The 23,700-nt window shown below is 46.1% G+C and overlaps 1 protein-coding gene across 15 annotated transcripts in view; it reads left to right on the plus strand.

The window, feature by feature from the left end:
- The first annotated feature begins 14,053 nt into the window (after positions 1-14,053).
- Positions 14,054-23,700, plus strand: part of RBFOX1 (RNA binding fox-1 homolog 1) — a 2,042,337-nt gene continuing 2,032,690 nt past the window's right edge. For 3 of the 15 annotated variants that reach the window (XM_077906541.1, XM_077906537.1, XM_077906548.1), the window contains exon 1: positions 14,062-14,360. In XM_077906541.1, the coding sequence (XP_077762667.1) occupies positions 14,151-14,360 (210 nt within the window). In that variant the 5' untranslated portion in view covers positions 14,062-14,150. Of the gene's footprint in view, positions 14,361-23,700 lie in introns of all 15 variants that reach the window. The other 12 variants (XM_077906545.1, XM_077906551.1, XM_077906539.1 and 9 more) reach the window with 7 other exon arrangements.

Here is a 23,700-nt window from a genome sequence, read left to right on the forward strand (position 1 = left end):
TTTAGGATGAAATTTGTTTTCTCAAAGAAAATAAAAGAGTTTCAACCAGGGACATCTGGGTGGCTCAGTCAGTTAAGCATTTGCCTTTGGCTCAGGGCGTGATCTCAGTGTTCTGGGATTGGGTCCCGTGTTGGGTTCCCTGCTCAGTGAAGAGCCTGCTTATCCCTCTGCCTGCTGCTCCCCCTGCTTGTGCTTTCTCTGATAATAAATAAATAAGTAAGTAAGTAAGTAAGTAAATAAATAATATTAAAAAAAAGAGTTTTGATCAACTGCTTTAGGTTGAAGACAGCGGGTAGGGTAAGGGGTGAGAGAGTGGTTCCCATGCCAAGTCTCTTTTGTCTCCAACACTGATCCCACCCATCTCCCTCAGGTTCATTCCTCATGGATTTCCATGGATTTTCCTTGGGGTTTAGGAGACTAGAACATTTTAAAAACCTTTTTAAAAAGCCATTTTAAAGTGTACAGTTCAGCGGCATTAAGTATATTCACGTTATTGTGCAATCATTACTACCACCCATCTCCAGGACTTTTTTTTTACCTTCTCAAACTGAAACTCCTTGCCCGTTAAATGCTAACTCCCATCCTCTCCTGTCTCAGCCACTATTCTCCTTTCTCTCTCTGAATTTGATGATGATAGGTACCTCACATGAGTGGATTTAAGCACTATTTGTTTTCTTGTAACTGGCTTATTTCACTAAGCATAGTCTTCAAGGTTCATCCATGTTGTAGCATGCATCAGAACTTCCTTTTTTAAGACTGAAAAAATGTTACATTGTATGCATATGCTCCATTTTCTTTTTTAAAATCATTTTATTTTACTTATTAATTTTTGGAAAATGGCACATTCTTAGGAAGTGTTTATCTGAATGCTGAGTTCAGAAAGAGCCACAATGACATTAGAATGTGCCTAGCAAAAAGAGCCAGTCCAACCTCTAGCTTCTGCCTGATGTCAGCACTTTTGGCTGTTTTGGTTTCTTCTTATCTGTTATCAGAATTGCTCCTTGAAGGTGCTCTGATCTCCAGTGTGTCTCTCTGTGCTGAGACCCTGTTATGAGACAGAATGGATAAGAGTGTAGGTTATTATTTCCTAGCCATGGGACCTTAGGGTTCTCAGTCTGTTTTATCATCCATAAAATGTAGATAATGAGTGGTGTGTGTGTGTGTGTGTGTGTGTGTGTGTGTGTGTTTAGAAGCACAAACGAAGCCATACTTTTTCTAACATTCTGCAACATTTTTCATAAACAATATGTCTTGGAGATATTTCTGCATCAATGCATAAAACTTTGCTCCATATTTTAGTGGCTGCATATATTCTGCTTTATGGCTATGCCATAAATTCATTTAAGCAATCTTCCATGCATGGACATGTAGGTTGTTTCCAGTTGTTTGCTTTTCCAAATGATGTTGCAATGAATTTCCTTGTATACCATCTTGACTCACTCATGTGAGCATATCTCTAGGATCAATCCCTAGAAGTGAGATTTCTCGGACAGAGGGTGTGAGCATTTAACATTTTGAAAGATATTACTAAATTAGACAGTTTAATTTGCAACTATGTCTTATTAGGAGAAAATCTGTTAGATTAAGTCCACCCTGTAAATGTTATATTTGAGTAGTTCATTTATTAAATTGATTTGTGTTCTGTCTCTTCCCCAAAAGAGCTCACAGAAGCTTATAGAAAGAGGCAAATCAAGTAAGGCTGAAATAATAAACTTAGAGAGAAAAGCCAGTGTGGCAACAGTAACATTTAAGACTTATTTTGAGTACTTCCTGCATGGCAGGCACTGTTCCAAGTGCTTTATGTGTATGAACTCATTGAAACCTCACGGTCTAATTAGGAGAGGATTATTAACACTCTCATTTTACAGATGGGGAAGCTGAGGTGCAGGGGCACCTTGTTCAGTGGCACACAGTAAATGGTGGAGCTGGGGTTTGAACTCAGGCAGTTTGTCTGCAAAGTCTGCCCTCTTGGCCATTATGCTGCCTTAACTCCTCAAATTAGGAGTTAGAGAAAGGAGGAAGCTGTACAAATAAGAGTTTTCATTACTGCTGCGATTCATTCATCCAAACATCAGTTTATTCATTCCCTCATTCAACAAATAATTACCAAAGGCAGTTCTTTGGCAAGAGTGCTGAGCACATATTCTTTTGTTCACTAGTGAACAAAAGAATATGTGGTTCCTACCTCAGCTCGGTTATAAAGGTCAAACTGCTTCCTGAGAGGCATTCTGATCGGCACATTCATTCCAGAGTGAGGAAGGACCCTCAGAACCCTACGTCTTCAGCCTCAGTATCATTGCCTTGGTCCCCTTCTTGCACCATCAGCTTCATCCCTTGGTCTGATTTTGTAGTTCATTAGGATCCCCTGGAAGGGAATCGGTGAGGGAATGGGGGCAAATTTGCAGGCAGCCCTGTAAACCTTATTCCCTGAGCCCTGAATAGAGGTATTACATCATTATTGCTGAGGTGTGGTGGCCCCAGTTTCCAGCGAGAGAGAGGGCACCCCCAGGTTTTTCTGTGTATGTGTTTTAAGGATTTATTTATTTATTTTAGAGAGAGCAAGAGGGGCAAAGGAAGACGGAAAGAATCTCAAGTAGACTCCACACTGAGTGTGGAGCTTGAGACAGGGCTCGATCTCATGACCCTGAGACCATGACCTGAGCTAAAACCAAGAGTCAGATGCTAAACCAGCTGTGCCACCCAGGCACCCTCAGGTTTCTGTGTTCTGTCTTCTAGTGGAAACAGTGCAGGCCACGTGAGTTCTCACTTGCTTGGACACTTGATTGACCAGGTTGGATAAATCAAGATTTCTCGCAATGTTTTTCCACCTGTAAAATCATAAAAATCAGTGCCATTTATGCTTTGTCTTTTAAAACTATGCAGTGAATGTGATATAACAAACAAGCAAATGTTTCTATTCATTCAGCAAGTATTCTTTTAGTATCCAAATGTGCCAGGCACTGAACTTGGTCCTGGGCTGTCATGAACAGGATGACCATGCTCTGTGTTCTTGGAGTACACAGGCGTGGGGGTGTGGGTGGGAGGAGACAAACATGAATCAACCAGTCACAGTGCAAATAGTAGCAGATGTTTATGGAGTACTTACTACATGCCAAGCACATTTCTAAGCACCTTACAGATGCTACTCAGTTAATCCTTATAGCAGCTCTAGGAGGTGAGCACTTTTATGACCCTCAAATTAAAGGTGAGGAAACTGAGGCATAGAGTGATTAAGCAACTTATCAAAAGCCAACATATAATGAGAGAAGTCAGATTAATTCACAGATCCCAAACCTGCATCTCTAAAGAAGACACTGTCTTGCTGCTATGCTATGGAGATGCTATTATATGGAGAAAAAAAAAGAACAGAATGGTCCATAAGAGAATAATAGTGAAGATCTAATTTATACTGGGGTGTTTGGGGGAGACCCCTAGGAGGAAGTGCATTGGATAGAGATATGGAAGAAGAAAAGGAGTCAAATTTGCAAAACTGGGTGTGTGTAGGGGGAATTGGAAAAGGGAAGCGGGAATAGCACATGCAAAGGTCTTGAGGTAGGCAAGACTTTGGGGGCATTTGCAGAATAGAAAGAAAGCCTGGTCACTGGGAATTGTTGAATTGGAGGTGCCTTTGAGACTCAGTACAGTGCCTGACACATTGGCAGAACTCAATATATATTAGCTCCTGCTGTGTCCTTTTTGAAGACGAGAATTCAGAGGAACCAGGGAAATGGGTTTCAGAGAAGACTTGCTTCCTCAAGCCTCTAGGTGAACACAGCAGGTAGCATCTCAAGCCATTAGCATTAGGAGCAGATAAATCCCATTTAGTCACTTCTGGCCTCCTTTTCCAACGGTGGGTGGTGCAAGGAGACCCCTTTCCTGGGGAATCCTGGGAGGGCTTTTAAGTCTCCACCTTTTGAGGAATCCCCCTTTGTCAAATTCACTGTGCATGTTTCTTTCTTTTGTTTCTTTCTTTCTTTCTTTCTTTCTTTCTTTCTTCCTTCCTTCCTTCCTTCCTTCCTTCCTTCCTTCCTTCCTTCCTTCCTTCTTTCTTTTTTTTTCATCAGCTCTGGAATGGGAAAAAGTCAGCTCCAACCTGCTTTCAAAGCTGAGCAAATAAAGCTCTTTTACAATTGGTTCCATTGTAGAAAAAGCATTAGACTGATTTATTCAAATCAATTCTGGGTAAAAGCCATAAAAGAGAGCTTAAGAATGAGTTCTGTTTCCCCAGGAAACCCAGTTGATGGATTAACACCTGAAAGGGGGTAGATGCGTGACTGGCTTCAGAGGGGGTTGGGGGGGGGCAGCATTTGACACTTTGGACAGACTCCGTGAGTATTTTCCTGGGAGACTGAAGCCACACATGACCCCCACTGGTTGCTGGGGATGCCCTGCCTCTTAAGCTCCCAAGTAGGGAGAGAAGGTCCAATGCTTTTTTTTTTTTTTTTTCCCTTCCTCTTGGAAGGAAGGGGGCTTTGTTATGAAGCAGCTTTTGAGAACATCAACTGCTATTGTTGGAAGAATCATCAAATCATCAGATAACATGGTCAGAGCCCCTCCTTTTTGACAGCTGGAGGGTGGGTGGAGTGGAGGGATACTAAAAGCCAAAGAACCCAAGCAAGTTATCAAGATTTCAAATTTAAGTCTCCCAGACTCCCTTGTCCAGGGCTGTTTGCATCACAGCATCAATGACCTGCTTTAAACTATGCACATTGATGGTAAGGTCTATCATTTATCCAACTAAAAAAACTCATGCTTTGATTTAAGTCACTTTCCTTTTTCTTGGTGTTCCATATATATACGGAGAAGAACTCATCAGCATTGTCCTTATGAAAATGTTTTGTTGAGATTGGAAGATAGGGGAAAAGATAATCTCTAAGCTTGCTAACTCATTGAATTTCTCTGCATAGGACTACTTTCTACCTTTTAAACCTGGCTGCTCTTTCCTTTTTTATGCTCATGCTTGTGTCTGTCAGTTATTCCCTGTGTGATTCTGATGAAGTTATTTAATGTCTCTGAGGCTCAGTGTTCTCATCTGCATAATGGGAATGGTGCCTACCTTATAGAATTGTCGTGAATGGATGGCACGATGCATACAGAGCAATTGGCAGTGGCTGGCTATATCAATTGCTAAAAAATGTCGACTCTTTTAAAATTATTTGCACAGGGTAATGAGCCTCTTCCCAGGTGGATAACATCTGCTGTCTTTTTTTTTCCCCTCTCAGACTGATCTGGCCTGCATCCCATCCTATTGCTAGGGGTTTCCTAATCCTCACTGCCCCCCACTTCTCCATATATGTACATATGAAGCCTGTTACAACACAGTTGGATATACATAACACAGCCTCTCCTTTCTTAGTAGCAAGTTAAGAGATGGTAGCACGTGTGGGTGGTGAGAAAGAATCTGAGTCTTTACTTCTTAGCTCTTTTATTCCCCCAATATTTTCCCTGTTCTGGACTAGGATGGAAAATGTCATGTTTGGAGTTAGTGCATCCTGGGATGGGTAAGTGTTATGGACCTCAGTATCTAACACCTATTCCTTTCAGAGGGCTCAGTGCCCAAATCAGTCAGATGTCAGTGCTGAGACAAGGTATCTCCAGGTGGTGCTTGTGCCTGGGACCTGGACAAGCTGTGTTTTCTCAGCCAGCTGGATTGTGTCCCTGTATCTGTCATAGAAACTTTCCTCCTTGGGCACAGCTTTGATATCATCACAGGTGTACTCAAACAACGTTAGGTAAAAGGGTAGAGAAGGAGAAGGAGATAGAGGGCAGGAAGAGTAGAGAAAAGAGGAACAAGAGGAAGAGAGACGGATGGATGGGTAGAGAGAGTGAGTCAGAAATCCAATCATCCACTGGTTTGATGGAAAGAGAGCTGTGCTCTGGCCAGGGGCTGAAGCACAAGTCCTGTTGTGAGGGTTGGGACGTCAGTGACCTATCCAGTGAGGACAGGAGTATGTGGCTCTGGTCATTGGGGATTATGTATTGATAAAAATAGGGGGAAACCTAGGAGGAAGAGAGGAAATAGTAGTAGTAGTAGTGTGTGTGTGTGTGTGTGTGTGTGTGTGAGAGAGAGAGAGAGAGAGAGAGAGAGAATAGTATATAGAGAGGAAAAAGTTGTTTGCATACCACTAGCAGTGGAATGACTCTATACCACTAGCTGAGGGGTCAAATGCCATAGGTCTGTGATGGGAAGACAACACCTAGCAAGTGAGCATTTCTATTCACTTCTCCAGGATCCTTAAATCTCTCTCTCTCTCTGTGTGTACATGTATATAAGAACACAGGTGATTATTTCAGAGGGATTCTACTTAGCATTGGAAGCATTGGTTAGAAAATAGTCTTACTCATTCTCATAGAACAGCAGGGCAATATAGTTGGGGCAGAAACACAGATGGCCTTGCCCACTGGGAATTTTCCTGACGGTTGGCAGCTCTGAAGAAGGAAAAATGAGAGACGCTTCTGTTCTGTCTCAGGAGTCTTTGACTCTTAGTCAGCCCAAAGGATGGGGGAATTTCCTACTCTATTTGGATAGTCAAGGGTGTCTCCAAACCCATGTGGTTACTAATTGGTTTTCTCTGGTATAATCTTCTGGAGGTAACCAGGGACTTACTGTTTATCTTCTGTGCCTTGCAGGGACTTTCCAAGAACCTCACAGCTCTCCACCAAGCCCAGGAATTTCCATACAGGAAGATAAGATGTTGGTCAGTCAGTTGCATCGTGGCTTAGAGCTCAGGCTCAGGAGACAGACATACCTGGGTTCAAACCTTATTTCCTTCAGTTAGTGTGGTCTTGGGTGAGCTTTCCACTCTCTTTGTTGTTTTGAATAATAGATGTGGAGGCTCCTGGATGGTAAGTGGTGTTTGAGCATAAGAGAAAAATTAAAGGTGAGGCTCTTGCTAATGTTAACCCTGGAATTACTACAGGACACATTGTGGTCTTTGCTGGTCATAAACAGTTGAATCAGCCTGATCTTATAATGATCACCAGGAAGTTCTAGGAGGTGATGTCACTGAGAGGTTAAGAGCATGGGCTTGAGGCAGACAATTGAAGTGCAAGTCCCATTACTTACTAGTTGGGTGACTGTGGATCAGTTGTGTAACTTCTCAGACCTTCAGCTTCCTCATCTGTGGGAGATGATGGGGAGAGTGATGATAAGGATGATCATATCTATCTCAATGGCTTACAATGCAGATGTAATTAGCTAACATACATAATGTGTTTATTTTATTTATTTTTAAAAATATTTTTATTTATTTATTCATGAGAGATAGAGATAGAGATAGATAGATAGAGAGAGAGAGAAGCAGAGACACAGGCAGAGGGAGAAGCAGGCTCCATGCAGGGAGCCCAATGTGGGACTCCATCCCGGGACTCCAGGATCACACCCCAGGCCGAAGGTAGGCACTAAACTGCTGAGCCACCCAGGGATCCCCACATAATGTGTTTGGAACAGTGACTGATACCTAGTAAGAACTCAAAAACATCAGCTATTGTTATTTTGCTAATATCATATGGCTCTTATCAACTGGATGGCATGTGGAAGTAACTTGTGCTCTCTGTCCTCAGTCTTCTTATCTGAAAAATGGGACTGCTACTAATAATTACTTTATACAGTTAGTATGAGAAAGAAATGAGATAGTTTACATAAAGTGCCTCACATGATAGAAGTATCCAAATAATGACAAATCCCCTTTTCTCCTTTTCTTGGTCATATGTAAGATCAAACTATCTTAAATATTAAAGCAAATACACAATTTGGTGGTTCTTGCCTCTTTTGGGGATCTTGGAACCCTTTTTAAATTTGAATGCAGAATTATATCTTCCTTTGAGAAAAATGGAAATAATGCACATGTAATTTTAGCGGGGTCAATAGTTCATGAGCTATTATGGGTTTTTATCCCATTGCCCACAAAAACTCCTTTTAATCTCCCCTTTACACAATGAATTTCATAGAGTTTTCTGGAAAAAAAATGTGACACACAAAAATGAGCCCTTAAGCATCAAGCTCTGGTGAGTGTGAGATGTTGAAAGCCTGAGGGCCCTGTAAGGCTTGGCTGGGGGTCTGTCCAGAAACTTCTGAGCTTGGGACCCCTGCCTACTTCAGGACTCATTGTACTCAGTCCCATCACTGCCCCATAGCCCTGTCTGGGGGCAGTCTTGTGGCTCAAGATGATGGTGTTAGGCACGGGATGGGGAGGATCTTGCCTTCCTCCTCTCCCAGTGCTGTCTCTCATGCACACAGGCTGTGTGGGCGCTGCCTTTAATGCTGTCTTCTCTAAACTCTGCAATTTATGGTACAGTTGTGCCAAGAAGAAGGCAAGGATTTGTCTTTGTTGTAAGTGTTATGTGTATATTAAAAGGCTCTTGCAACAATCAGCACTTCGTGGCAGAAACAATGGGACACAGTGCATACCTACTTAGTAAGAACAAGAGGAGGGGAGATTTGGATAATCAAGACAAATATTCATATGCCCAAGATGCCTCAAGGAAGGGCTAGCAGGAATGGTTTAGATAAACACTGATGTCTGATGTTTACACTCTTGTCCTGGCAGATGCCTGCTCGCCAGTTTGGTTCAGAACTGAGGAGGGAAAAATTTGGGTTCTGGGGAGTGTGGGAGACACCCTCAGAATCCTTGTGTATGAATTGTTTAAGTAGATGGAGATCTGTATTGCAATAATCCTTGAGAAAAGGAGAAAAACCCCTGTAAGAGATGGGCAAGAAGTCACGTTTTTGAACCCGGAATCTGGTGACTTGTTGGAATGTCACTTGCATCTTGATAATATTAAAAGAAAAAAAATTTTAAAGAGTTTATTTATTCATGAGAGACACAGAGAAAGGCAGAGACATAGGCAGAGGGAGAAGTAGGCTCTTCATGGGGAGCTGGATGTGGAACTTAATCCCAGGACCCTGGGATCATGACCTGAGTCAAAGGCAGATGCTTAACTACTGAGCCACTCAGGTGCCCCTAAAAAGAAAATTTAAAAGTAATAATAAACCACCAGCAGGATTATTTCCTCATAGTGAGATTGTTAATGGAAAGCTTGTTAATGGGGGCAGCCCGGGTGGCTCAGTGGTTTAGCGCTGCCTTCGGCCCAGGATGTGATCCTGGAGACCCAGGATCGAGTCCCGCGTCAGGCTCCCTGCATGGAGCCTGCTTCTCCGCCTCTCTCTCTCCCCCTCCTCTCTGTGTATTCTCATGAATAAATAAAAATAAAATCTTAAAAAAAAAAGGAAAGCTTGTTAATGGCCCTTGTAACTATGGGTCCCTGTGTAACTTACAGGTGCAAGACACAGAGATATACATACATTCCAAATGAGTAGAGGCCTGAGAGATTATAAACAAGGATACATGGCCACCTGAGAGTACAGTCTGGGAGGAAAAAGCCACCCTGTCCCTAGTGATCCTGATGGCAGGTAAGATAGCATCTGTGGGATTCTCAGCAGTGGTGCAGAACAGCACAAATCCTGACTCTTCAGTTCAGTACCTTGGGAATCATGGCTGACATTGGGAGTCATGGCTGTCATGGGGGTCACAGCTGACATTGAGGGTCATGACTGATGCTGGAGGTCATGGCTGATAACCAAGGTTACAAGCTATGGGTTATACTGGCTTATATACGAGGTTATAGGTTACACTGTAAGTGATAAATAGATGGCATAAGGAGTTACATGGCTTGTGGGGAAGATGCCTGAAAAAGTTACAGGTTTGGAGGGGTCAGTACACCCTGTTGGGGTTTCTCATCGGAGAGGAAGCAACAATACTTTGGAACCAGAGGTCTGCCCTTATAGGGGTCAGTGCCTGGATAGCTCAGGTGGGTGAAAGCTTCGGGAGACACTGTCTCATCTTGATAGAATCCTGGCCCTCAGCTAATAATCCAAGGTGGGCATTAGTGGGGAAATGGTGGTCCTAAGCACTGAATTCCTCCCTATATCTCTTAAATGGTTAGAGGTTTACAAGAGGGATTTCAGCAGGATAGCTATGGGGTTTACATTCTTCTTGCTCTAATTTATGACCAGCTTCTTTTTTTTTTTTTTTTAAGATTTTTTATTTTATTTATTCAGAGAGAGAGAGAGAGAGAGAGAGAGAAAGGCAGAGACACAGGCAGAGGGAGAAGCAGGCTCCATGCAGGGAGCCCAGTGTGGGACTTGATCCCGGGTCTCCAGGATCACGCCCTGGGCTGCAGGCAGCACTAAATCACTGCGCCACCGGGGCTGCCCTCATGACCAGTTTCTTAAGATGTCAGCCTCTGAGCTTCTTTGGCCATCTTGGCTCAAGTGTGGGACGTGGCTGTCCCCCTGCCCCCTGACTCTTGCCTTGACTTCCTGATTCTGGCTCATCAGTCTCATCCTTTATTCAGTCTCCCTCTTCTCAGCTAGCACATCTGAAGCCTTAGGACCCTCCAGCTACAGGGCCAGACTTGCAGTCCCTGTAAGAAAATCACATGAGTTAATGATAGTTAAAGTAGATACACTTCCTTTCCTTTAAATTTTTATTTGAGTATAATTGACACATAATGTCACATTAGTTTCAGATGATATTTCAGATGATACACTTTCTTTGTGAGTCCTTATTATGTGTCCTGCTAAGAGCTTTACACAATTTTGTTGAATTCACGATAATCCCCATGAGGTACTGTTATACCTATTTTACAGATGAGAAAACTGAAGCTTCCAAAAGATCAGTTTCCCTGCACCTCCCAAAGGTCAGTTTCCCTGCATAAGGTTATGCAGTTAAGAGTGAAGCCAGAGCTCCAATCGGACTCTATCCCAAGAGCCCCAGCTGAGCAAACCTGCCCTCTAAACCCTACTGTGGATGGGTGAGAATCTGGACATCTTTGAGACTCACCAGAGGAGCTTCCCCATCACCACCCTGTTTACCTCTGTCTGGCCCGAGCTGGCTGACCACAGCAGGCTTCAGTTCGATAGCCGATGCTATTGGTACCCTTGCCTGCATCTCTTGCTCTCTCCACTCCTGCACATGCTGACTTACCTTTGCCTGAGGCCAGTCACTTTCCCAGGCCAGGGTCAATGGACCTACCTTTGCTCTGGCCTTTCCCTCACCTTGATCATTATCAGATCTAGTCAAGTTGCTGGAGAGTTGAAGAGTGGCCCCTGGGGGATCTAGCCCTACGGGTTTGGTAAACTCATGTCCTTTCTTTTGATGTCAGGCCGTGTAACCTTTTGATTATCTCTCATTTTTCTGCCTAGTTTCAAATGCTGCAGAAAACAAGGTTTACACTATGACCTTGGGCCACGCTGGAAGTGGGGAGACCAGGATCATGAGTTAGACTTTCTTCCTAAAAATGTCAGACTGTTTTGTGGTTAAGAGCACAGTCTCTTAGTTGGACACCCTAAATTTGAATCCTGGCTCTATCACTGCATAATAACCACAGGATGGGTTTGGAGTCCCACTGGGTCCACTGTGAGACAGTGGAGCTAAAACCCTATTGGCTATCTGATCTACATAACCCTTACTCTGGTGGGTCCCACTGATGTTTTGGGTCTCCTGGAATTAGTGTTGGTTTATAGCCCATGTCCATTGATCCTGGAAATACCTGTTTTTTTTTTTTTTTCCCATTTTCCTCTGTGCAGTCACTCTGAGAAAAGGCCACAGGGACCTTTGGGGAAGGCTGGGAAGAAGATGAACATTATACAGTTTTTGGCAACGTACCAAGATCCTTTTTCAAGGGGACCCAGCCTCCTTGGTCTGTATACTGGCTCCAGTCATGGAACTTATTGAGGGGCCATGACTCTGCTTTTATGATTCGAGTTAAACTTTTGTTTACTTGACCTAGAATTCTTCTGCTCATTCAGATCAGTACGAATTCAGTAGGCTGTCCATCTATTTCATTTCTAGGGACCAGCTTGCCAATGCCATAGTTCTGTGCTCATCAGACTATCCTGATTTTTGCTTTGACAGTACTATCCATAGTAACTATGCCTTTGGCTACTGAGTGCTGCCACTTGGCTTCTGCCATCCTGGGATCCAATGACCCCATTGTATTTAGGTTTCCCAGTTCGGTGGCAGCAGTTCCCACTATAGAGTACCTTGGACATGTTGCTTATCCTCTTTATACATTAGTCTCCACCTCTGTACATTGGGGATTATAACAGGGTTGTTGTGAGATTTATTTTTATTTATTTATTTATTTATTTATTTTTAATTTATTTATGATAGTCACACACAGAGAGAGAGAGAGAGGCAGAGACACAGGCAGAGGGAGGAGCAGGCTCCATGCACCGGGAGCCCGATGTGGGATTCGATCCCAGGTCTCCAGGATCGCGCCCTGGGCCAAAGACAGGCGCTAAACCGCTGTGCCACCCAGGGATCCCTTGTTGTGAGATTTAGATGGAAAGTAATATGAGGGCGTCAAAGCTCACCCATGTTTATTAGAATTATTTGTGCTGATGAGGAGAGAAGAGATGGAGGAGAGAGAAAGGGGCTGGAGCAAGAAGGGGAAGCTGTAGGATGCAGAGAACCCTGGGTAGGAGTAGATCCATTTACTCATGGAACAAATGTTTCTTGAGCACCTACTATGGGCCACTCACCTTTTTTTTTTTTTTAAGATTTTATTCATTCATTCATGAGAGACACACACAGAGAGGCAGAGACACAGGCAGAGGAAGAGGCAGGATCCCCACAGAGAGCCTGATGCAGGACTCGATCCCAGGACCCTGGGATCACACCCTGGGTCGAAGGCAGATGCTTAACCACTGAGCAACTCAGGCGTCCCATGGGCTGCCCAACTCAATAGCTTTTCAGAATAAAATCATGAATAAGGCAGGGGCAGTGACTGCCTAAAGGAGCTTAGTGGGGGAAAAATTGTACAAGCAAATTGCAGCATGGTCTCAATGCTTGGTTGAGGAAGCTCAGGGAACTTAGGGTGCTCACTCACCCTTCCCTGGATAGTGTTAACACTTAAATGTCCAGAACCTCCTGGTTCAACTAACACTCCTGAGAAAGTAGTCCCACATTGATGCTAAGGGCGTGTTGTGCTCACTTAGATTTGTCAATCCATCATTGCAAAATATTTCTCCAAGTCTCCTCCCTTTGCCCATCAGCACTATTGCCGTGCTGAGTCCCTGCAGTGGTTCTCTACTTGGTCCGGCCTTGCATGCCTAGTCCCTGGCTACCTCTCTATCTACCACACCTCTCTTCCCTCACCCATCCTGCTGCAGCCCCACAGGCTTCTTTTTTAAAAAATAATAATAAATTTATTTTTTATTGGTGTTCAATTTGCCAACATACAGAATAACACCCAGTGCTCATCCTGTCAAGTGCCCCCCTCAGTGCCCGTCACCCATTGCCCCACAGGCTTCTTGCTGCCTTCCTCCCAGCCTCTGGACTTTTCCACCTGCTATTCCCTTTGCCCGAACACCCTTTACCTGGCTGAGAGCTGTTCATCTTGTAACTCTCCATTCAGTGTTCATTTCCTCTGCCCCTTTCCCAGACCCAGGCCTTCTGAGGCTCTTTTGTTTTAGGCTCCCTTGTTCCCAGTAGTCCTCCTTTGTAGCCATTTGCCCCGTTGACGGTGTCAATCAATCAACACCTTCCCCACCAGGCACTGGGCTCTACCTGGGCAGAGACAATGCCTGCCACTGTCACTGTTATAATCCCCTCCCACAGGGCAGTGCCTGGCCCTTAGTGATGCTCAATCAATATCCTTGCTAGGTAAGCAAATCTTTGAAAGGTGGTGTCTTTGCGCGAAGCCTGTCATCCTCCAGGCTAAATTCTTGATCTGTTCTGAGCAGCCTGTTTTCCAGCCACCTCTAAATCATCCAAGATGCAGAGTAGTACCAAAGACCAAGGTGTCCATCCTCGTAGGACACTGTTCCTTCTCTCTCCCTTCCTTGGTCAGGTTGACCATAGGGGTGCAACCTAGTGGCAGGGCTTTGCTTAGAGGGGGCCTTGGCCCCTCGCAGGTGAGGGGAGCGCAGGCCTGTTCCACGCGTGCCTGCGGTATGCGTGAGAAGCCAGAAGGGGGCGGCAGAGAGACAGGAGTGGTCCACGGAGGAGCCCAGCTCTGAGCCGAGCCGCGCGAACCCACTGAGCCCGCGCTCAGAAGCCCGCTCTCCCACCGACAGGCCGCTGGGTTCGGGAGCCTGCTGGGTCCTTTCTCTTCCCCAAGTGCAGGCACAGCCCCCTGGAGCCATGGCCAGCCCTTCTGGCAGCCCCGAAGACTCGGGCAAGCTCAGAGGCAGGGATGGCCGGCAGAGGCGGGAGGAGGAGGATGCCCCTCCGGAGGAGAAGAGATTGAAGCTGGGGCTGGAGGGAGGAAGCGCAGCGCAGGAGGAAGGAGAAGACGCGCCACGTCTGGGCAGGGAAGAGACCGGCACCCAGACAGGTGGCGAAGGCAGAGGTGTAAGTGAGCGGGGCGGGGGGGGGGGGGCGCAGGAGGGACGGGGGCTCGAGGTGGGGTGGGGTGGGGTGAGCTGGGATGCTCCCCGTCGGCCGCCAGGTCCAAGTTGATAATTGGGCAGCAACTCCTGCGGGCAGGCGCGATGTGACAGCTCCTGGGGACCTCCTGAGAAACTAGATGCTTGGTTGTTGGTGGCAACCCCCTTCTTGTTTATGTTGCATCGACTTGCTGATTCTCCCACGACGACGTCGTCGTTGTCGTCGTCCGTATCTGGCTGGCAGACCCGTGGGTTCTATGGTTAGCCAGAAAGGGGAAGGGGAAACTCTATCCTGGGGCGAGGGGAGGGAGGGCTCTGAGCAGCCCTCACCCTGCACCTTCCTCCCTCCTGGGCTGTTTTGCGTGTCTCTCTGGGACTTTACTGGTTGTGTGCTTCTCTTCCCCCGTGAGGGGCTTGGGTGGGAAGTAGCCTAGCACAGGTCCTGCTAAACCCTGCTCTGTCAGCGGGTGGGTGGCAGCAGCTCACCCCCTGCCCCTCACCTGCCCTGCATCTTCCTGTCATTGTTCCCCATTCTGGTCGGGCTGTGAGAGTTGAGAGAGAAGGCAGGTGGCTTTCATCTCTGAAGTCACTCTCCTCTCCTTATCCTTTCAGAGGGGGGACAGTGAGGCAAAGTTCTGTGCACCCCCTCAGGTGCTACCTGGCTGTGGTCCCTGCTGGCCCTGGGTACGTGGGAGGGTGTTTTGTTGCATATGTGCATAGTTATGTGAGTCACTAGGCATGTGTGGGATGGAGCTCAGTGGCCAGCTTGACCTCTCAGTCCCCACTTTCTGATTCTTCTCTTGAATCTTCCAGTTGTGACCTGGCTGACCTTACATTTAGAGAGCACATGAGTCTGGAGGACAGATGAGGGCTGGCTGGACAGCCATCCCCATGGCAAAGGCTGCCACCTTGAGAGTTTTTAATGGATAATGGTGTTGACCTTTTTGTTTCTTCCAAATGTTTTTATTCTTGACCATTTGCTTGGCGGAGCTTGTCTTAAAAATTTGATTAGCAGCTAGTGAGCCCCATGAGAGAGTTCCCCTTCTTTCTCCCAAATCCACACAGGCAGCTGCAGCATGCCTCCATTCACCAGGCTGCATCAAAGCCCAGCTGACCCAGTGTGGAGCTTCTCCCAGGCGCTGCTTCTGAGACCTCACCTCCCTGTGGTTGTGATTGTGTTCAGATTGTGGGTCACCTGGTTGCCAGAACCAGGTGAATTTCTCTCAGAGATGCCAGGAGAAGGATAATCCTTATGGAAGGTTCATTGGGACACATTGTGGAAAGAGTGAGAGGGATGTGTCGCAGTATGGTGAGAGGAGAGGGCCTGGGTTAGAAACATGATTATGGGGGCAGTGCAGTGCTGTGAAACTTTTATTGTTAGAAGCCCCTGTCTCTGGGATCTCTGGGTGGTGCAGTGGTTTGGCGCCTGCCTTTGGCCCGGGGCGCGATCCTGGAGACCCGGGATCGAATCCCACGTCGGGCTCCCGGTGCATGGAGCCTGCTTCTCCCTCTGCCTGTGTCTCTGCCTCTCCCTCTCTCTGTGTGACTATCATAAATAAAAAAAAAAAAAAAAAAAAAAAAGAAGCCCCTGTCTCTAACTAGCTTCATTACTTGGGACTTTGCCAAAGACCAGGATATGAGAATGCAAGGAAGTGACCAAGGCAGGGGGATGCTTAAGACTGTGGGTTTGGCCGTCCTTTACTGGGTGGCGCAGAGCAAGTTACTTAACCTCTCTGAGACTTAGTGCCCTCCTTGGTGAAATGGATAGATGTCAATAGGGTTTCATGGGGTTATTAACCCCGAGATTAAGTTTATCCATAGAAAGCATTTAGCATTGAGCCCAGGACATAGTATGTGCCCAATAAATGTGATTTAATACTGACATTCACTCTATGCAGCTCACTCGCTGTCATCTTTGGTTCTGGTGGTGCATCACAAGAGATGAGGGTCTTAGGCCAGAATCTTTATATTAAATGCTTTCTGGAGGTTAAGGAATTATGAGCAGATGATGAAATTTTTAAAAGACAGAAATCCCATTGAACTTTTTAGTTCACAAAGGGAAATGGAAATCCCATGGTTGAAGGATTATGTCATAACTAGACAGAAACTGTCGTTTCTGGAATACAGTTTTCTCCTTTTCGGGCACCTGGATCTTCTGGGGGAAGTGGGCCCTCACAGTGATGGTGTCTTGGTTTATAAGTTTAAAGGTTGGCCAGGCTTGTGCTGCCCAGAATGCCTGTCAGATAGATTTCTCCTTCTTTCCATTTTCTACAGGAATATTCTCTTTAAAGAACCCAGGAAGCAGTTTGGGCTGTGCCAGGAGCAGCAGCTATTTCTTTGAGGAGAGTCCATTTCTTCACTCACAGACTATGTCCAAATGGATCAAGAAGAACAGAATGTTTTTCATGAAATTTTTGTCTGTATAGACCATTAGCTTGGCTAAAATGTTAAAAACATCTTTGTTCTTTAATAGAGGATTATTTTTAGGTGCAGATCATTTTGGGCTTTTCTTCGCAGGAGCTGCATGGGCATCACCTTCCTGTCCATGTTGTATATACACATTTTTAAAGGATAAAAATACCCTTTCCCTTCACTGGGTTTGGTGCTTTGGATGGCTGAGGTTTACATGTGACTGGTTGTCCCTCAAAGTGGCTCCCAGGTTTGGCTCTTGCCTTGAAGGGGAAGGTGGTTGCTTCCTCTGGTGCTTGCCATGGGGTGCTTTTAGGAGGGAAAATGAGTCCCCAGGAGCCATCTCAGTGCAGTCCTGCTGGAGGTGCAGCAGGAGGAGGGTATGTGCCTGGTGAGGACTGATCCCCTACCCGGGTGTGTGGGGCATCTGAACCAGAGATCAGAAGTTTCACAGACTCCTTTTGCCCCCTTCGGGACCAGTGCTGCTGAGAAGGTATCAAAGAACCAATCCTCCCAGAGCCTTTATTGACTCCTTTAAAGTGACCCCAGGGCGAGTCTGGCCTGCAGCTCTTCCTGGGTGGAGGAGAAGGATCTCTTCTAGGTAATTGGTTATCAACCTTAGCTCTTTGTTCAATTTTTCTCAAGATCAGGAAGCTTGGCATAGACTCCTGGGTTGTCCTGGACAGAGCTTGAAATCCCCTGATGGAATCCCCATTCAAGATCCCCAGGGTTGAGGCCAGGGAGGTTATCATCAGCAGGGGGCCCCCTATAGAGGGGAGTCTAGGGCTGCAGGTCTTTCCCTTCTCACTGGTGATGGTCTGTACCTGGGTCTCAACTTTGGCCCTAGTGACATTTTGGGGCCAGATCATTCTTTGTTGTGGGAGGGCTATCCTTAGCAGCAACCCTGGCCTATGGCCACTGGATACCATTAACACTGCCTTTCCATCACCAGTGCGACAACCAGAAATGTCCCCAGACATTGCCAAATGTCCCAAGAGGGCTTGGGGAGGACACAGATGAAATCACCTTGTCTGAAAGCCCCTAGTCTATACTTGCAAACATGTTTCAGAGAGTAGGTATTAAGTTTGGATTCTTGCTGTACCATTTATGAGCTATGTAGCTTTGGGAAATTTATACAACTTCCATGGGCCTCAGTTTCCTCATCTATAAAATGGAGAGAGAAAGCTACAACCTTAGTGGATGGTTATGTGGGTATTTAATACAATTACAGGATAATAAATGGAAAAGGCTTAGCATAGCATTTAGACATAGAAACATACAAAGCGTATGGTCAATTCCATTTTTACTTATTTGGGAGAGTCAGAATCTGTCTTCTATCCCCTTCCCCATTTGGTGAGGTGCAAAGGGGGAATATTATCCACTTAAACATCAGATTGGATTCAGGTGACATCTCAGCTTTCCTCGTGGAACTCACTGGTTTCCTTCTAGTTTCCTCCTTGGTTCTCGGGGTCCAGGATTCTAGGAGGCAAGGGTGTGGGCAGACAGAGCAGGTGGCACTCAGTTTACTCCCACACTGGAGAATTCCAAAGCTGGTTTGCCACGACAGAGCTTTTGGACCAACATCTGGGTTTCTGGATTCCCATTTGAACACAGCTGGACTCCACAGGGCTGAAGCTTTCTCTGCTGAGACATAGATATTTCCCTGGCAACGATCTCTCAAGCTGACATGAAGACATGGCCACCCACTGGAACACGGTGCTGCATGGGCTCTCCTACAATTTGTGAGGCAAGCTTCTATGTGCAAGTGAGAAACCGTAGGAGGTTCACTCGTCCTCCAAGGGCCAAAAGTGGGGTGGAGGTTGGTGGAGGGTCCTCCAGGGAGGAAGAGGGCATTCTTTTCAGCGAGAACAGAGAAGTATAGGCCACCTAGGGATGGTTCACACCACTCTGGGAAGCCAGGTGCCTCTGTGTCTGCAGTAGTTTTGGATTGTGAGCTGGGTAGCTCTTAGGTTTAATTATTTCAGAAATACTTAATCCCAGTGCTGGCAAACTAGAGGGTGGTTTGAGCTTCTCTGCTGGAAAGATGCAGACTGCCAGCCAAAGTCCTCTTGATTCTTTTCATTTCATTGAGATGGTTCTTGTCCCTTTGTGTTATCTGGAACATGATTTGGAGTAGAAGGAGCAGGAGGGAGACCAGTTTGGGGGCTGGAGAAGGGTTGCTGCCAGGAATGTGGTGGCTGGGATGATGATGATGATAGTGGGTGGTGTTGCACGCCTGAACAGAGGAAAACTTATGAGATACATTAAGAACTTCAGTATCTATTTGGTATGGCAATGGGAAAGAGGCAGGGAGAGGTTGACCTCCAGAATGGTAGGAAAGACTATGAATTTGATTTTGCACTCTGGCTGAGGTTGCTCTCAGACCCAGGTGACAATGTCCAACAGGATAGACAGGTCTGGGGCTGGAGATTTATACTTGAGAGTCAACAATGCAGATGGTACTTGGGGCCATAGGGACACCTGAGGTTGACTGGGGAGACAATGGAGTGGCAAGAGAGGGGCTTCAGTATAAGCCCAAGGAAATTTTAATGATGAAAGGAGAAGAATCTATAAGAGCAATCAGAGGAGCAGCAGGCAGAGGACATGTGGCTCCACAGACAGGAGAGAAAGATAAGGGTTGGTTGTGTTGAAGAGAGCCTGTTGGATTCAACATATCATGCTCATGGACTCTTACTGGAATTTTAATGGAGATCAGTTGCATGGGACGGGTACCTGGATTCATCCTAAGTCTGGGTATTTCAGCACCCAACCGGGGTGTGTGCACTGAAACATGGGACACTCGTGGTCTTGACTTTCTTGCAAAACTGTGTTTTGTGTGCATGACGCTAGAACTTTCTGTCTTCTTTGCAACACTCAGCTGTCACTTTTCCACGTTACCTTGGAAAATGACCCAGCCTTAGTGGAGAGCCCTGCCCTGACAGTATTCCTTGACATAAGATGGTGCCATTGGGATATTTTCACCTCTTAATACTGAGGGCCATTTGCTCTTTTCATTCCAAGTATCTGAGCAGCTCCTGTGTGCCAGGTGCTGTTCTAGGTGCAGGTCTGCAAGACGGTTCAGTTAGTTTTCCTGGAGACCCCACTCTAGTGGTGGAGACAGACTCTGGTCCATGGCCAATGCTGGCCCCCTGCTTGTGATTGTAAATAAAGTTTTATTGGTACCCAGTCATACCCATTCATGTACATATTGTCAATGGCAGCTTTCTTGCTCTAATCAGAGAGTTGAGTAGTTGGGAGAGATTGTATGGCTCACAAAGACAAAAATATTTACCCTGAGAGTCTCAGGTTAAGGGGCTTTGCACCCACATGGCTCCCACAAGGGTGTCAGTACAGCTGCCCTTGAAATGTGTGTAGTTCTGAAGAGAGTTTGCAGTAAAAGTGTTCAACTTGCAGGACTCCAAAAGAGGGAGTGACAGGTCCTCCAGTCTCAACTTTATGGGCCTTTGGTGGCAGAAGCAGGACTGGGGTTCTGAGTGGGCTTTCTTTACCCCTGTGATAGGTCACCATCCGGCAGTTTTTGGATAGGGGAGACAAAACGAGGGGGTGGGGAATAGCAACTTGTTCCCTTCCTACTTGTTTCCCTTAAATGGATCCATAGCAAGTGTTTGGGGTACCACTTTGCACAGCTGCCCAAATCCATTGAGGTCAACTATGTTGGTGCTGTGAGTCTGAGGTACAGAACTTCCAAATCACCAAGAAGAGAGAGAAAAAAAGATGGTTTTTGCAAGCACAAGAACTCAGATTATTGAAATTAACATTTCCCCCTGAAGTTTTATAATATCTAGGCATGCATATTTAAGTGTCTGCCTCAAAAGCTCTCACTAATAAGCAGATGGTGCATTTAATTTCCCTTTTTTGTTCTCTGAGCAACACAGGGCTTTCTGCATGGGCTTCCTTGCAGCCAACTTCATGTGGAGGTGACAGGACTTCTGACCATCAGCACAGGTCTCCAGAGACTGCCGAAAGCCCTGTATTCATGGGGCTGATCCATGGAGGGGCTGGTCTTTTCCTTTCTTTTCAGCGCCGACAGGAAGCTGTAAGGTTGCTCACAGCCAACAGGGCTCCTGCCTTTGCTTCTCCAAAAAATCTTGGCTACATCTGACCCCTGCACCTTACAGCTGGAGAGTGAGGGTCCTGGGCAGGCTAGGGATCTGAGAGTGCAGCCCCAGAGCATGAGGAGGCCTAGGAAAAGCTACTAGGAAGAATCTCCAAAAGGATGGTAGAGGCAACAGGAGAAGAAGAGAGCTGGCATTCAGAGCAAGGACAATTGAAGGCATAAAGGAGAAAGCTGGGATTTCCAAAAACACAGAGAAGAGCAGACACCTTTACCATGGTCCTGGTGTGTCTGGGCTTTATGAATTTTCTTGTTTTCCTTCTCCCTGGCTCCTCTCACTGTGTTCCAGGGTGTCATAGAAACAGACTTTTGGGGGCTCTGTGGGGCTCTAGGCCTGATGGTCTTTGGGAAATGCAGGGGCTACCTGAGGGTCTCCTTGGTTCTATGCCTCCTCCTGTCCAGGCCTCCATCCCTGACTGTGCAGACCTGCCTTGCGTCTCAGACTTTTGCCCTGGAAAAACCTGGACAGGGCTTGCACCTTTGCTTTGCAGCTTGTGTCTTATATGTCTGGATAAGGAAGACTTTGTGACTTGGAAACCTGTTCACTCAAATTGGAAGGTATTGGGAGGCAAAATCTACCACCTTCATTTTCCCTTTTGCTTCTGTGTTCTCTTTTGACCTGATGGAGTCGTAAGCCCTGGTGTGCAGGAATCAGGCTGGATGAAAGAGTTTGCGTGGTCTGAGAATAATTTTTTTTTGGCTTTTGTTCTGCTTATTAAAAATACAAATTGGGCAGCCCAGGTGGCTCAGCGGTTTAGCGCCGCCTTCAGCCCAGGGCGTGATCCTGGAGACCAGGGATCAAGTCCCACGTCAGGCTTTCTGCATGGAGCCTGCTTCTCCCTCTGCCTGTGTCTCTGCCTCTCTCTCTGTGTGTGTCTCTTATGAATAAAAACAACAAAAAACAAATTATTATTTGCTCATTGTAAAGAATTTAAACAGTATCACTATATAGAAAACAAAAAGCAAAACTTCTCCTTTATCTGTTTCTCTTCAATCTTGCTTCTCAGAAGTAACACTGGGAGGGGTTGAGGTATATCTTTTCATACCTTTCTCTGTGTGTATACAAGCATGTATAGCTGCACATAATTTTTTACATTTTAATCTTTTAAAAAATAAAAATCGGGGGCACCAGGGTGGCTTGGTGGTTGAGCCTTAGGGCTCAGGTCATGATCCCAGGGTCCTGGAATCGAGTTCCAGTATCTATGTCTCTCATGAATAAATACATAAACCATCTAAATATAAACATAAAAATGAGATAATGCTAGGTTTATTGTTTGGAAAAGGCTCCGTTTAACTCAATGATAAATATCTTGGACATCATTTCACATTGGAATCTGGACTCCACCTTCCTTTCAAGGCAGTTATTCTGCTGTGTGAATGCGCTGTACCTTCTTTAGAGCAACCCTATACTGATGGGTCTCCGAGTGACATATTCTAGCACATGTCACTTGGTGCTCTGTGCCTGTGTTTTTGTAAGATGTTTCTAGGAACAGGGTATCCAGATCAGAGGGTGATCAGCGCTGCATTTGCGTCTTGGTTGTGTTTCCCTGCCACCAGCTCCCTAAGGCTCTCCATGGTGCCGTCCTCTAGAGGGGTCATCCCTTAAGGCCTAAGGGCATGCGCCAGAATGGCATTCGCTGTCTCACTTTCACCTAGGTCAGTCCACACCCTGGTGCCACCCCTAGCAGGGACTCTGTTTCCAACTCTGGCAGGTGGCCTTACACTGGAGGGAAATTTCGTTTTCCCAAACATTCTTGATGATGTTACTGCAAGTTCCACAGTTGGCATTTGCCTCCTTCAGGCATTACCACTCTCTACCTGTGTGTCCTTGAGCAAGCTATTTCAACTCTCTGGCCTCGGTTTCCTCAAAGGTAGGGGGTGATAATCATGTAATAATAATGGTTGCTTCTCTGGGCTTCTGGGAGGACTCAGTGAAGTAACCACCACTTCCACACATTTGGCTTGTTGTGCATATTTGGCAAGTGCTGGGAGTCATTGCTGAGTGTTGAGTAAGCCAGACTGCCGTTTGACCAGGAGCTGTGTCTTCAGTACCAACTCTAGCAGCAGGCCCTAGTAGCTGCTAAGAAAATGCTCAGCCAGTGACTGAATGGCAGGGACAGAGATTGGGGCAGAGGCAGTGGGAGCCAACCAAAGGAAACAGAGCTCCTTCTAGGTCCTCATCTGGAGGGCTCCAAGATAACCCTTTAGTCTTAGGCACCCCTGCCCATTCCCCATACTTCCCAAGGCCCATAGGAGTTTGGTGAATCTTTCAGGCCAGAGCCCAGAAGCAGGGGTCTGGGCAGGTACTGCTCAGCATCCCACTGTATCAGGGCACCTGTATTCCCAACCTGGACCTGGATGCCAAGTGGCCCCAAGTTGGCAGGGGCTTGGCTTGTTCTGAGCCCAGGGATAGAAGATGGGGAGGTGTGGAGGGGTGGGCCCCCCATTTTGGCTCTTGCTTTTTCTCCTTCACTTTGACAACTGTAAGACATGTGTGAGTGTGTGTGTGTGTCTGTGTGTGCATGTGTGCATGTGTGTATTTCTCTATAAGTTTCCAAATTTCAGGTTGTGTTTGTTTGGGACTAGGGTTGCCGGTTAGCATTGACTTTCAGTTAACAAATTTTTTAGTATAGGTGTATCCTACTGCAACATTTGGGCCATAAAAACAATTCATTGTTTATCTGAAATTTAAGTTTAACTGGTGTCCTGTCTTTTTACTCACCGCATCTGCCAATTCTGTGCGGGGGTTGTCAGTGTGTTG

This window comes from Canis aureus, chromosome 8 (assembly GCF_053574225.1).
Source record: "Canis aureus isolate CA01 chromosome 8, VMU_Caureus_v.1.0, whole genome shotgun sequence".
NCBI lineage: Eukaryota > Metazoa > Chordata > Mammalia > Carnivora > Canidae > Canis > Canis aureus.